Below are 11,364 nucleotides of genomic sequence, written 5' to 3'. Positions count from 1 at the left end.
CGGGGTTCGGGGGTCCCGGAACTCGGAACTCGGAACTTGGGAAATTTGGGGAGATCAATAAAATATAATTTACAATCGAGTTGATTGACGGACACATTGACTTACCCGTGTTTGAAATATATTTTGCTTGTCTCACATACCGAGTTCCTAGTTCCGGGACCCAACTCCCGAACCCCGAAATTGTGGACTGCCGGGTGTCGGGTTTCGGGGTTCGGGGGTCCCGGAACTCGGAACTCGGTATGTGAGACAAACATATATTTCATACACGGGTAAGTCAATGTGTCAGTCAATCAACTCGATTGTAAAGTATATTTTATTGATCTCCCCAAATTTCCCAAGTTCCGAGTTCCGAGTTCCGGGACCCCCGAACCCCGAAACCCGAAACCCGGCAGTCCACAATTTCGAGGTTCGGGAGTTGGTAAAATTTGTATGGATAGATGAAAGGTTGATTTAAACATTTTTGAAAGATGTCCCATATGAAATGTCAAGTCCCAAGTTTTGATTTCCGGCTTTCTGGAGTCCCGAGTCCCGAAGCCCGAAGTCCCGACACCCGGAGTCCCGAAACCCGGAGTTCAAAATTCGGGACTTAACATTTCATATGGGACATCTTTCAAAAATGTTTAGATCAACCTTTCATCTGTCCATACACATTTTACCAACTCCCGAACCTCGAAATTGTGGACTGCCGGGTTTCGGGTTTCGGGGTTCGGGGGTCCCGGAACTCGGAACTCGGAACTTGGGAAATTTGGGGAGATCAATAAAATATACTTTACAATCGAGTTGATTGACGGACACATTGACTTACCCGTGTATGAAATATATTTTTGTCTCACATACCGAGTTCCGAGTTCCGGGACCCCCGAACCCCGAAACCCGACACCCGGCAGTCCACAATTTCGGGTTTCGGGGGTTGGTAAATCTCGGTTTGGGGTTTTGCACTGAAAAGTTGACATTTATACGTATCCAGGCTCACCCATATATGTACCCATCTATGTACAATTCCCCCACGTCAGCCCACCCATCTATGTATTATCCCCCACGTCGGCCCACCCGTCTATGTAATACATCCTATGTTGGCCCACCCATCTATATAATACATACTACGTCGGCCCACCCGTCTATATAATACATACTACGTCGGCCCACCCGTCTATATAATACATACTACGTCGGCCCACCCGTCTATATAATTATACCCCACCTTGGCCCACCTGTCTATGTAATAAATATTTTATCACACCCTCGGCCCACCCGTCTATTTGATATCCCTTTCGTCGGCCCACCCGTATATGTAATACTTTTTATGTCAGCCCACCTGTATATGTAATACACCCCGCGTCAGCCCACCCATCTATGTAATATTCCCCTACCTCGGCCCACCCATATATGTAATACACCCCCTTCGGCCCACCCGTCTATATAACAATATTTGCCTTACATCTCTCTTCAGCCCAGCTGTCTATAATATCCTACTCTACATATTACCCTGATGGGCCCACCCATCTCCATGAATGATCATATTCCCCCGGCCCATCCGTCAACATCAAGGATATATATATCATTGGCATACATGGGCCCACCCGTCTCCATCGGAAATAATATGTGTCCCGGCCCATCCGTCATCATCGAGAATATACACAACATGGGCCCATAATCCGCTGGCCCGTCTCATACGGGATATTATGTAGGTCGGGTGGCCCGTATAATACGGAATTTGTCACTGAAGGGGCTCTCTTAACATCACCGGTGCGACTCCGGTCCTCTATTTGTGTGCCATACGGCTGATATTGTACGGGGGGCGTTCGTGAGCCTGAGTCGGATGACGCGTAGGACATGAGATGCTGCTGTGATGGGTTATCGCTAAGCTGATACCGTGCAGCGTACATCGCGCTCGTAGGTGTCCGTTGCCTGGGGCTCTCATCATCATCAAACCCACTCTCCGACATCGCCTCCAGCTCCGCACCGCCAACCACCTTGTTCCCAGACGCAAACAGACCAACAGGCGGAGCGGGGAACTGAGTATTGTTCTCATTGTATCCGCCAATCTGCGGACCGTAATGATCGTCCTCGGATGATACGACGGAATGCGTGTCTGATCTGTCGCCGTATTGACTGCGGGTGTCGTTGCGCACGCTGAGCAGGTCGTTTTGGGAAGAAATGTATCCTGCTGGATGCATGCGATCAAAGTCATGCCGTCGCCGTTCTTCACGCTTGAGTTTGCATAAGCGCGAGCGCTCCCAATCTTCCCAGCGGCGAAGAGGGACCAAGGAACCGTCGAAAGTGCCAGAGCCTGCACCATGCCCTTCTCTCTTTGCCTCCCCTGCCACTTTCCTGTAACATATCCATTAGCACTACAACAACTACCCGCACACAACGGAATACATACCTCGTCTCTCCCCATGAGAAGTCCATCAGGAAAATGCACATTTCCTGTAGGCAGGTGTTGCCTACATAGGCCTATGTAGACAGTGCCATCCTATGTAGGCAACTCTTAGGTCACGTAGGCCTTGTAGACACCAATGAACAATAAACAATTCAACAAATGTAAATGACCGCGCCTTGCCAACAAATTCCACCTCTCGACGCTGTTCACCAGTGATGCATGATGGAGCGTTCAAACTCGAATAAGCAGTAAGAACTAGTGATGTGCACGGCCCGGCTTCAGGCCGTGGGCCAGGCCAAGCCGGGCCTGAATAGGCCAAGCCAAGCCGGGCCAAACTCACGGCCTGGTGACGGCTTTGGCCTGGCTTGACATTATGAAAAGCCGAAGCCGCCGGCTCGGGCCGCGGCTTTTGAAACTGTGCCTGAGCCTTGCGGCGCCCAAGCTCAACTGAGAATCTGGTTTCTATCTCGTCTTGTTTTAGCTTTTTAATCACTTCCATCGTGCTTCACGTCTCTTAACTATACCAACTATTGACATCAAGCTGTAGAAACCAGCCAAGATCACTCCCTCTTTGCAATACCCTTCTGGCTTTCTGATTCAAGTGTCCGTCACGAGTGTGTGTATAGATCTAGTACGCTCATTCGTCCTTGTAACTAAAATCTGAACTTACTATCATATCTATTAAAGGCCCATCATGGCTCAATCAGGAAGACACTGGCACCCCAATCCACAACTCATGCAGCAACATTCTATGCCACAGGGTTGGCAAGGCACCTGGCCCCCACCAGCTGGTGTTGCTCTTCCTCCAAACTTTCCTGGTCCACCATCCATGCCGCCTGGCGCCAACACTCACCCACATTGGAAAGCTGGCTTTTGGCAGTATAAACCTACCTCCAACATGAATGGTGCAGGTCCCGGTGTTTACTGGGCAACCGGCATGAGGTGGGCTCGGAATGTCCCTGCTAACTTTAATCCTTACAAGCGCGTCCCCCGTCCTGCAAGCCCGAGCTACTGGAGGACACAGCTCTCCGAAAATGGTCTTGGTTTTGGAGAACATGGTCCCTGCAAGGTGTGTGCGTGATTTGGCCTCCAAACTACGTTCGCAAGATGGAAGGCGTATCGAATCTAACATACACATGTCTGAACTCGGTACAGTAGCGCTCCTCCTTTAGAGTCAAAATTCACCACCGCAACTCTCACCCGTGCACTTGGATCCAGTGTTCCCTTTCTACTCATGCATCTCCCTCCACCTCCGTCAATCTCTTCGGGTAACGCATGTCACGAAGAAACCGCCGAAATTCCACCGCCGCTCTCGACTGCCGCAATTTATCTGCAGGTGAGTCATGTGGTTGAATCCTGGTTTCACAACGACCTGCTCATGCTCACTTTGTCAGAATCGCAAATTCCCTACTCGAGCCGCGGCTCAGGCCAGAGCCGGGCCAAAGCCAGCCGTCATTTGCGGCTTTGGCCCGGCTTGGATTTTTTGCAGGCCAGAGCCGTCTAAAGCCAGGCCAAAGCCGCGGCTTTTGGGCCAAGCCGGGCCGGAACATCACTAGTAAGAACTATCTGACACAAATAAAAAAAACTCACGTGTCTGACCCGTCATGTACTAGTCTTCGCTCGCAGTCCCTGGAGATTGGTGAAAGTAGTATGACAGAGGCCACAGATGTGCCAGTGAAAAGGTCATGGCCTGGGTGTGTCGTTCGAAATTTGTTCTTGCTGTCCCCGTTAACGGATGTTTTGCAGGCCACTCGTCCGAAGGTTCCCATTGGAAAGCGCTAGCGGCTATATAGCCGCAACCTCTGCTACATACTGCTACAGTAATCCTGAACCGTGTGATAATTGACTTGATGGAATTTTCACAGTATTGTCATATTGCATTGGTATATGTTGCTATTATTGCAGAAATGTACATGTAGTCTTGTAGCCTAGTTGTAATGATGCTGCAGTTATAATTGTTCAAGGTGGTGGGTTCAATTCCTACCAATTGTACATATATAATATGTGAAATTCAATTAGTCATCTGATGATGGCCTATCTGAATTATCTAGCCAGCTTTGTTTTTGCTGATGTATACAGTACTAACCTAAGCCTACACCTAAGCCTACGGTGCCTACGAGGAACCTACTGCATCAGGAAATCTCGAGTTTACCTTTTCAGCCTTTTAGTACTTAAAATTCACTTTTTTCACTTATTTTCTGCACGCGGAAAGTGGCCAACATGAATTAAGTTGGAAGACTGAAAAAAGTATAATAAGAGAAAAAGTGCAAATTAGGGCGCCCCAGCTACTAGTAGTAAGTAGTAGTAGTAGTAGCACAAAAATACAAGTCATGACGCCAAACTTCGAGGTGTTGTGCTCGTCAGCGCTCCGTTCATGATTATGGGTATGTGGGGGTGTCTGGCGTGAAGATCAACGCCAAACTTCGAGGTGTCGCGCTCCGTTCATGATTATGGGTATGTGGGGGTGTCTGGCGTGAAGATCAACGCCAAACTTCGAGGTGTCGCGCTCCGTTCATGATTATGGGTATGTGGGGGTGTCTGGCGTGAAGATCAACGCCAAACTTCAAGGTGTCGCGCTCGTCAGCGCTCCATTCATGATTATGGGTATGTGGGGGTGTCTGGCGTGAAGATCAACGCCAAACTTCGAGGTGTCGCGCTCCGTTCATGATTATGGGTATGTGGGGGTGTCTGGCGTGAAGATCAACGCCAAACTTCGAGGTGTCGCGCTCGTCAGCGCTCCGTTCATGATTATGGGTATGTGGGGATGTCTGGCATGAAGATCAACGCCAAACTTCGAGGTGTCGCGCTCGTCAGCGCTCCATTCATGATTATGGGTATGTGGGGGCATCTGGCGTGAAGATCAACGCCAAACTTCGAGGTGTCGCGCTCCGTTCATGATTATGGGTATGTGGGGGTGTCTGGCGTGAAGATCAATGCCAAACTTCAAGGTGTCGTGCTTCGTTCATGATTATGGGTATGTACCGGTGACTGGCATCACTAATAAGCTATTTCGAACGCGTGATGATCAGCAAATTTGTTCACATAGAACAGTTTGAAGATGTCAAGGACGTGATGGAATTTGATCAATGGTGAGAGCGGCGCTGTACCATAGACTGGAATTAAATGAGCTGCGCGAAAAATAGTGTCAACATGTATCACCGCGAAGTGTGGGGTGCGATTTGCAGAAAAAGCTGGCTTAACCATCCACATGCCAGTGTCAGGATCAGGTGCATCACCAAGTCGATCGAACCAGTGGACTGCTGCACATGGAATCTGTTTGCTGTGTTGTCGAAGGGAGAAGAATGCCATAACACGGGCTACATCCATGCCTCCCATCCCATGAGTGTCTGAGTCGGTAATCACAAAAACACAATCATTGCGTGCACATTCATTTCTCCATGAGGGACATGCGCGGATATATTCGCGCTTCATGCCCCCAATACCACTAAGGTCACTGGGTGCGTGAAATGTCGATGACGCAGAGTTAAATACTGAAATTCGACCCTGATAGTATGGGGACTCTAAGAGAGTGACTTCGGTAGGGTCGCGAGCATCATTGGGATTGGACTGCTCGAAAAGGAACCATCGAACAAGCTCGGCCAGGTTGGGAAGGTGAAGCTCGGTGCTAAGCTCTGGAATACATTGTGCGCGCTTCGTCCCTTCTAATACTCATTCTCAGTATGTGAAATGAAAACTGATGAATGCAGCTGTACTTACGTGGTGTCTTGGCGAGTTCTACATGCGCGAGGACTGACATGGGGTCATCAACAACCTCAAAGTCTGCGCCCCCATCATCTTCTCCCAGTCTAGCAGGCAAGATGGCAGGTGGCTCTTGTTGGTCCATATCGCGATGCTCCTCAGTGGGGGTTTGTGCATTCAACGCCGCGATGACAGAAGATAGACAGGTGCCGTTAAGCATCCCGCGAGCCCAAAAATCTTGACGTGATGCAGTCAACTTGTCCAGGCGTTGGTTGGTCACGAGCATCTGGCCTAGTGCTTTGTAGCGACTTGATCGTCTCCACGGTTCCTTCACGGCCTTGATGTGCTTGGATTCTGTGATAGAGGAACAAAGTCCGTTCGGCGCACCAAAAAGTCGAATGAGAGCGTGGTAATGTTTCATTGAATGTTGTCGGGGGAGTGAGAATGTCAGAATCGTCCCAGAGGACTTGAAGATTTCGCGATACTGATGGAATCGAGCAAGTGCGTCATCAATTTCTGCAAGCATCTTCTCCGTGATGATATTACGACGGACAAGATAACAAAATTCGAGGAAAGCACGAAATGTGTGGACAATTTCGACTGGGACATAGCCTTCGATCACTGGTAAATACACCTAAATGCTGTTAGTCAAAAGTCTCGAATAAAAGTAGATAAAAGTTAAAATACCTTCATAAGTGCTTTTGAATCGTCTCCAGTCCACTGTTGAAAGTTGCGTCCTTGAGGAAATCTGCACAGTCCCGAAAATGCAGGAACTGCCGCAATCCTATTTGGGGTACTACTAAATCTCGAATTCACGGCTAATAGGATATGTGACGCACCTTCTATCAATGTCATCCAGAATAACATTGGCCTGTGTTTGTCCATGCATCTGTACGAGATATTTTTCAACCCAGACCACCAGGTGGTCCTTGAAGGCCCCCTTTATTATTTGATGGAGGAGATCTGGCGCGATGAGTTCATGTATATCAGCGCGAGGAAAGTCATTGGTAAATGGCTATACAGATAAATCAATTCCAACTGTCAAGTAGTAAACACGACACTCCCAGACTTACCACAAGTTGGGCGGCAATTCCGAACTCATCCCAAAGCGCCAAATGGTCACACTCTTCGATTAGTGCCTCGGTATGTGTTCTTGAGCATTGGAGACTGTCATCGTCAAGACTCTTGCGATACGAAAGACATCTATCATAGATTTAGAATCAACACAACAAGAAAGTGACAAATACTACTTACTTAGCACACCAATTTTTGACTATACATGCGAGCAACACTTGTTCTTCATAGTCGGCAATATACGGGCCAAGTCCATAGATAACACGACGATAATGACCGTCGCCAAAGCGTGCAATTTCAGGCTTTGTCATCGCGGGCTTCAAGTTCTTCAGTATGTATGAAAGTGATGAATGAAATAGTTGGCGACGGAAATTGCGGAAATTTGCAGTCTTAGCGTGTTGTTTAGTTGCTTTATGGGTTGTGAGGCGAGTGAAGATGTGCGAATGGAGAGAAACTCACTCTTTGGCATGGCTAGAAATCCAATTACAGCAACCGCATTACGGTGAGCACGGCGCACATTGTTGCGAACATTTCCGATTGATGCGTACAGTGGGTAATAGTCGTTCTGCCCAGTTGCAACTGATACCGTGGTTTTATCGCTGCCAAGAATCACAGGTACAAACGCTGAGCCGTGGGTGTCCGGATCATCAGAAATTTTGTCCTGTTTAGTTCTTAATTAGATCAACTAGCGTGAAAAGGGAGGGGACAGCTTACTGCTTGATTCCAAGCCCAGTCACCAGACATAAAGTCTTGCCATTGGCGCTCATCTGTTTCAGTCGCGAACTCACGGTAAGGTTGCAGATCCATCTCCAGGGCATAATCGGGGTTGGCAAGCATATTCCGAACAACATCGCGAGGATCACAGAACCAAACATTGTAGCTGTCCTCCATCCAGGGTGCAGTGTCGTCAACTGCATGCTCCCCGGTGTATTTGACCGAGCACGACTGCCATTGCACGTCACCCAAAGGAGTACTGTCGATGGTCTTGTAGACATCACGGTGGTCTGTGAATAGCACATTGGTATTAGCACCACCTCGTATTAGCGAAGCTGCCCAGATATCAAGAAGGTGGTCGATCTGCGCCGCGGGTGTCTGATTCTTGGTAAAGATATAGTCCGCGAGCTCAAACTCTAACCGGTCAGAGTAGGGAGTCCAGTCATCAGGTGCTTTGTCCGACAATGATGGAGGTGGAGTTCCCGGAGGAAGGAAGTTCCCTTCTGAATCGCATGGCCGAGCTTTTGAAAATGATGGTGTGTCAGATAGAGAAAATGTGAAAAGCAAAGGAAAATTACCAGTTAAGTTAGGGTGATAGTTTCGATACAAGCGGTCACCGGCACCAAAGAACTCTGCAGGTGGTTGTACAGGACCAGGAGTGGCAGCACGATACTCTTTATTCGAGTTGGCGCCATCATATCCTTCAGTATTGATATCTGCATCGAAAAGAGGTGAGGGGGATCGATTGGACTGAGGGAGACACGAGGGTGCAGTGCTAGTAAGGACTGAATGGACGGCGTTTGTATGTTGTGTAAGACCGGACTTATTCTTGAACCAGCGGTTGCATCCTGGTTTGGTGCAAGGAAGGCGAAGGGCATTAAACCCTGGTTTGACATGCGACATGGTGAACTTGAATGGACAGCAGAGCGACCTGAATTATGTGTATTGCTAGTAAGTGTTACAGCGCTGTTTGTCTGAGTTTAGAAAACCGTGTTTAGGGCACTTACCAAAGTGTTGAACTCTCGTCTTCGGTCTATTTTCCTTCCCTGCCTCTGAGCCGTCTGCCACTGCTTCTATTCTGCCTGCTATGGTTTCTACTCGTGATTCGAATAAAGGAAAGCACCCTGGCGATATTCTGAAAACGGCTACAAAGAAAAGGCGTACTGCTAAAGAAATTGCAGAAGACAATCAGCGGAGCAAAGAAGCGCAGGAAGCTCAGGAAAAAGCCGCCCAACACGGCATTGATCGTGTTGGAGCAATAGAGGCCTCAATGGAAATAGAGCAGGCAGCAGCGGCATCGAACGTGGTGCCCGTAAAGCCAAAGCCTCGTGCAAAGGCAGTCAAAAAGAAGCCTACTAATGATATCCCTTCAGACAGTTGCGTGGCATCAGGAGATGAGACCAATAGTGAGTCTAAAGGCCACTTACCTCAATAGGTACCACTAATGACGATACAGACATAGCAGGGGATGAGGCTGAGCCAAAGTCAAAGGGGAAGGGGAAGAAAGTAAAGAATATGCTGTTGCGTGAGGCTGTTAGTGCTGCGAGGATGAAAAAGCAGATTAAGGATCCGAGATCTGTCGATGACAATTGTGCACATGACCAGAAAGGAAACTTAGCGTCAGTGACATTTCTATCTCACACCATCATGCTGATACTCACCGAGTCGACACTTTACTTTCTAAACCTAACATCAAAATTCAGAAGCAAGAAATTCAGCCTGGCCGGGCAGGTCAATAACTGGCGTCATAGAGTTGAACCAGACACGAAGCAGACATCCTCACAAGCACCTTCTGTCCTGAGTGGGACAACTCAAAGTGTTCCCTGCTCAACGACGACCTCCAAGCTGTCCTCCGCAACTGCAGCAACTACTTTTTCCAATGCAACAGAACCCCCACCTACCCCAACAAAGACTTCTGGGTTCGCTCACAACGCTGATGCCTCAGACGATGACCAGAGCGACAGCGATTCCGAAGAGCATGCGGCTGCTATCGTAAGCAAAGGAAAAGGAAAAGCTGGCATGAAGGTAAGTCGCAGCTGATGATGAAACACACACTTACCATCTATTTCAGATAGTTGTTGAAATCGAGGGCAGCTCTGACTCCGAAGAGCATGCAGCTGCTATCGCAGGAAGTCAGAAAGTTGCTGTGCAGGTAAGTCGCAGCTACTTATGATCGACAAGATCTGTACTTACAGTTGGAATTGGCAAGGAGCCTCAGGCTGGTAGCGACGATTCAAACATGCCACTGGCTGGCACTCCCTTTGCTGATTTGCCTTACAGCAAACAATTGGAAATTGTCAGCTACGCATTAGAGCAACCTACGCCACGTACCATCGGCAAGAGCAAGAGGAAGATTGAAGAGGTCATGGTTGAGTCAGACGAGGACGGAGATGAGGACCTTTGGGCAGGTAGCCAGCCCAATTTTTGGACGATTGAGGCCCCCGATTTGCTGTGTGCGCTGCAGGCTATATTCACTACGATGTACCCAGGAGTAGAGCACAAGGTCCAACTCAAGGGACCCATCATGGGCGTGGTGAGTGTTGTCCTTATATATATTTATATTTGTCGCCTTGACCATTATTTAAACTTCAATAGGCCATCCAGCGCTTATGTATGTGGCGGAACAACTTTGGTTCCACCGCGATCGCACTCGTTTCTAATTTTTTGTCATCCGTGAACGAAAACAATGACGATGACGAGCAAGTGGACAATGATAGTATCGATGTTGATGCAGACTCGGACGCCCAGGAGAAGGCCATGGTACATGTGGCATCCTCCCTTCTCAAAGATTATGCCTTTCTGTTTGCGGACCCCGATACCTGCCAGACCTCCGAGATTTACCGCTCCATCTTCATGTTGCAAATGATCGCAACAGTCCATCTTAACACATTCATCGGCTTTGTTGATGTGCCAGCACTTAATACAAGCGCTCTGCCTTTAATGCAGATGGAGGGGGTAATTGCTGCTTGCGCTGTTGCTGTACTGAGTCCTATCCTTAAACTCACTTGAAAATAGGCTAATTATTAATTTTAACAGCTCGAGCGTGCTTTTAAGTTAGTCGCAGATAAGGAAAAGAAGGGTACGGCTCTCAAAACCCCCCTCAGACTCAACAAAGCTACTGGTAAGGAAAGCAGCGCTCAGCTAGCTTTTTCTGAGTCGAACTGGGGAACATTCACTCGAGACTATTACCTGTCCCTTCTGAGGCATGGCCCGAAATATACAGCGGACACGATTATCATGGCACGCCCGTTCATGAAAGATTCAAGCTCGGATGGTAGCATTAAAGGCTCGAATGTTGAGGAAGGTGTCGCAGCCAGTGGGGAGCGGGCAATAGTGATGTGCGTGGCCTGGCTTCAGGCCGTGGGCCAGGCCAGGCCAGGCCAGAATAGGCCAGGCCAAGCCAGGCCAAAGGTCATGGCCTGACCACGGCTTTGGCCTGGCCCAGGATGTTGAAAAGCCAAAGCCGGCGGCCCAGGCCACGGCTTTGGTACTTA

The 11,364-nt window shown here is 48.7% G+C and overlaps 2 protein-coding genes across 2 annotated transcripts; one reads left to right on the top strand and one right to left on the bottom strand.

The window, feature by feature from the left end:
* Window positions 1-1,622: 1,622 nt before the first annotated feature.
* HD556DRAFT_1494772 (uncharacterized protein) lies at window positions 1,623-2,882 on the bottom strand (the record flags this gene model as incomplete). The annotated part of the gene is made up of 3 exons (XM_041308856.1): window positions 1,623-2,331; window positions 2,387-2,457; window positions 2,724-2,882. The coding sequence occupies 3 exons, from the start codon at window positions 2,880-2,882 to the stop codon at window positions 1,623-1,625; spliced, it is 939 nt and encodes a 312-aa protein (XP_041165508.1).
* An 8,051-nt stretch (window positions 2,883-10,933) lies between these two features.
* HD556DRAFT_1228471 (uncharacterized protein) lies at window positions 10,934-11,293 on the top strand (the record flags this gene model as incomplete). Its single annotated transcript, XM_041297226.1, has 1 exon — window positions 10,934-11,293. A coding segment is annotated over one exon (360 nt), but the record flags the coding sequence as incomplete, so codon positions are not given.
* Between the last annotated feature and the right edge of the window lie 71 nt (window positions 11,294-11,364).

The sequence above is a fragment of the Suillus plorans genome (genome assembly GCF_016647745.1).
Source record: "Suillus plorans strain S12 chromosome Unknown HD556scaffold_6, whole genome shotgun sequence".
NCBI classification, from domain to species: domain Eukaryota; kingdom Fungi; phylum Basidiomycota; class Agaricomycetes; order Boletales; family Suillaceae; genus Suillus; species Suillus plorans.
This window is presented reverse-complemented; position numbering and strand designations above follow the sequence as displayed.